The following is a 3921-nucleotide window of genomic DNA, read 5'->3' as shown; positions in this document are numbered from 1 at the left end:
TATATTGAATTATTACACATCTAAGAGTAATAGGGAATAATGTAGCGAAAGTCCGAACTCGATACATGACCTAGGGAATGAAATATTTTGATTTCTATTATATTTAGTCCGCAGTTTTTCCTGTTCCCGATTCGCTCGAAGTCCTATAACGTTTGTTCCTGTTGAATCGGCTTCCTGAAAATCAATAGCGTCCGTCCTTAATGTGCAAAGTATACCCGTACACCAAATTTCAACACAATCGGCCACTTTTAAAAAGAGTTAGAGCGCACACGGACGGACGGGCGGACAATAATGCAAAACTATAAAGGACATGATCCTTAATAAAAGTGAATCAAATGAATATAAAGATCAAATCAGCACTTATGTGTAAATCAAAATTATTCTTCATATGATGGAAGAATTGATAGTAGATGTCTTGTTTATCGGTGGTAATCTTAAGATGTAGAAACATGTAGGTAACGACGCGACGTAAAGAGAGTTATAGTCATAGATGATAAGAAGCTTCAAAGATGAAACGGAGGAACGTTTTCAAACACGTGTGACGTGATTTGACTAATACTCGGACTAATAACTTGATCATAATTTGATTAGCACCTTGGTTAAGAACTTGCTAGCGGGGCTCTTCGTAAAGCTGTGCAAAAATAAAAACTTTTTTAAACGATAACAATCACTACCCCATCTTTTAAAGCACAATTCGTAACCTTAAGACTGCTTTCACATTGGCGATTCTTAACCGCGCTTCTGAGTCGCGCCGCTAAAATTGCCAATGTGAAAGCAGTCTAAAAATAGAAAATTATGAACCCAATTCTTAAGGTATTCACTATTTAAAATTAATATTCACTCTAACATTCAAATTCATAAGTCCACATTTCGACAATATGATGAAGATGTCGATTCTTTAAAGTTTTTTGTTAGGTACTATTTAAATGAGAAAAGGTTAATTCCGAAGTTAATTCTGTTTACTCTTAAAGGCATGGTAATGAGTTGAACATACAAATACAAGAAAAATTCATGTAAACTTTAACTGTAATTTAACTAGATATGCTTTTAGTAAAAGCAAAGGTATTGCATATTGTAAACATCAGATTAATGTGCGCATGCCCAGGTTGCGCAATATCAACTGTACTATTTATCGAGATATTGTTTTGAAATTTTAATCACATATGCTTCTGTTAAAGGCAAACATATCGGATATTGTAAACATTATTACGATTTTACGATTAAATTATTATTATTATTATTATTAGATGTGCGCATGCGCAGTCAGTGCCAACTTCCTTATTTTTAAAGATATATCGTTGAAACTTTAACCATAGATGCTTTAGTAAATAAAAACATATCACATGTAGTAAAAGTCGAAAACTACAAATGTGATTACCAACGGCAAACACGTCGCACATACCTAGTGAAAATCAAATGCGCGCATGCGCAGACTGCAAAATACTTTTTTTACAATATAATTCGTGGTAATGTAACGGCGTGCCATCAAAAAAGGACGCCTGTCCGTTCTCGTGTCCATCATTCCGTCGATCACTACCTTGGTGTTAAGAATTCGCATCGATTGCGGGGATTTGCAAGATGATAATTTATGTAGGTACTTTAGTTGCGCAGCTAAAGTTAAGTATGTGGAAGTAGAGTAAATCCATATTCCAGTCCCTCAGACGACCTTTTTCATGCAAAGAATTTGTGATTTTTGGTAAGCTGTTTGGCGGAAAAAGGTTTTTTACATTCCATATTTACTATCGTGCAAAGTATTGAGGAGAATTGATTTTTATTTGATATTGATCTTATGTTCTTTAAGCGTTAATTCGTGTGCTTTTTTGCAATTATAAACGTTAACTGTGCATATTGAATATATAGGTAAATGTTAACATGTTTCTCTTTCTTTTACAGCTATACAAATAGCATCAAAATCATTATTGGAATCTATAGGAGAAATTTATGAAAGTCAATGGTCTGGACACGATTTACTATTTATGCAAACACAATCTGTAGATATGCTATGGCAAGACTTCAACCACAAATTGGCCGATCAAGTTTTGATACCACTCAATACGTACCAAGGGCAATTTTCAGAAATGAGGGTAATTATACGCTTAAACTACATACTTATTTCAAATCGCATTCACGCATGCTTTCTTTTTTCATATAGGTACCTATGTTGTGATTATAATTTTTCATTTCAGAAAAAAATAGATAAAAGAGGCCGCAAATTAGTTGACTATGATAGCCAAAGGCATAACTTTCAGGCTTTGCAATTAGGCATGACTAAAAAGAGAGACGATGTGAAATTAAATAAAGGCCGCGAACAGTTGGAGGAAGCGAAAAGGACTTACGATATGCTAAATTCGGAATTGCATGATGAATTACCAGCTTTATACGATTCAAGAATACTTTTCCTTGTAACAAACTTACAGTCCTTATTTAGTGCCGAGCAGGTGTTTCATACTGAGAATGCAAAGGTAAAATGCTTACTTCTACTATGTACTTACTTATTAACTTTAAGCCAAATTTTACATATAGTAGTAGGTGTGCTTTCATTTTTTTATCTTACTTAATTGAACAGTAGGTAATTTTTTAAGTATAGCTTGTATTTGATATGCTTCAGTGACAAAGAAGTGATTAAAAGTAAGATAGTATGGTGGAACGTCAAATGTGTGCTTATTCAAGCCTTCGATATGCAAATTGAGCGCTACAGCTTTTGGGTGAACAACAAATCGTGAGTGCAACTAATTACAGCAACTTGCATGTCTACATTCGCACTTGCTTTGTGTAGTTATATACTGGCATTCATAAAGATCAGTATCGATGGTAATGATATGGTGTCAAATAGTAATCGCCCAATTCAAAAATACCTGCATGTGTAAATATAGTTCACCTTCATATATGACAAATTGAGAGCTGTGAACGTTTTATTATCATTGAACGAAAATGTTGAGCAAAAGTTAATTAGTATCAACTTCCAAATTGAACGTTACTTTTGTAATATAAGTATTTTAAAAGCGACGTTAATAGTTATTTTATATATATCGTAGAAACGGATGATGTATCCCATTTTACAGGTAAAGCAGTCGCACTATTTGACGCATCGATAACTCTTTTTCTCAATGTTTTCATTTTAAATGCTTTCATGGCACTGGAACGCGTTCATATATTTTGACATAAGGCATCATTAAGAAATGATTACTAATTTCCAAAGCAAAATTTGTATTAAGATTATGTTGATGCAACATCGCCCTAAAATGAATGGTAAGGTAATTCATATCTACTTCTGTCACCATCTGCTTTCAGTCTCTAAAGCTCTGGGCATGTGATAGTATGCATTGATTTATAGTCAACAACATACCATCTCTATGTTTCTGTCCACCGGATACGTGGTGTAGTTTCAGTTGTAAAGCATCTTCATTTTCAAATTTGTTAAAATACTGCCAGTGGCTCAGTTAAGTGCAATTTATAAACTTTTCCGTTCCCGTTGGTGGTTCCCGTTCCCGTTGAAGTTGCCACATAAACAATAGACTTTTTCATATACGTATTTATAAACTTAATTTGTCGTTGCCGTTCGACGTTCCCGTCGCCGCTTTGCCGTTCAGAGTTAACCAAGTTTTGAGTTTTACCGCCGCCGTTCCCAAATTTAGCCAATCAGAATTCATCAGTACGTGACGTCATATGACAACAGTTGATTTAAATTTATGACAGTCTATTAGACGGGATAATGACAGATTTTCGGACGTGATTTCTTACAGTATGCCTCTTGGAGTATATTGAGGTGTGGATATTCTAACGTTAATAACACAACTATGAATGAATCACTCCGTGTTCTTCATATATAAAAGTTAATTAACTTAATTAATTAATTAATTAAGTAATGCCATTACGTTCCCATGCAGTTTATGATAACGTATGATCTATATGCTCTATTGG

At 34.1% G+C, this 3921-nt stretch overlaps 1 protein-coding gene across 1 annotated transcript; it reads left to right on the top strand.

The window, feature by feature from the left end:
• The first annotated feature begins 1888 nt into the window (after positions 1–1888).
• LOC116182573 (bridging integrator 2-like) lies at positions 1889–3562 on the top strand. Its single transcript, XM_031503107.1, has 3 exons — positions 1889–2084; positions 2187–2462; positions 2609–3562. Exons 1-3 carry the CDS (start codon positions 1977–1979, stop codon positions 2609–2611), a joined length of 387 nt encoding a protein of 128 aa, XP_031358967.1. The 5' UTR covers positions 1889–1976; the 3' UTR covers positions 2612–3562.
• The last annotated feature ends 359 nt before the right edge of the window (positions 3563–3921 follow it).

This window comes from Photinus pyralis, unplaced genomic scaffold, assembly GCF_008802855.1.
Source record: "Photinus pyralis isolate 1611_PpyrPB1 unplaced genomic scaffold, Ppyr1.3 Ppyr1.4_unclustered_Scaffold599, whole genome shotgun sequence".
NCBI classification, from domain to species: Eukaryota; Metazoa; Arthropoda; class Insecta; order Coleoptera; family Lampyridae; genus Photinus; species Photinus pyralis.
Note: the sequence above shows the minus strand (reverse complement) of the source record. Positions and strands in the feature narration are given on the sequence as shown.

What these genes read in the sequence shown, in the direction of transcription:
- LOC116182573 (XM_031503107.1), top strand. Translation starts at nt 1,977, where the DNA reads ATGCAAACACAATCTGTAGATATGCTATGGCAAGACTTCAACCACAAA. An exon ending in GGCAATTTTCAGAAATGAGG is followed by an intron (nt 2,085 to 2,186) that starts GTAATTATACGC and finishes TTTTCATTTCAG; the next exon opens with AAAAAAATAGATAAAAGAGG.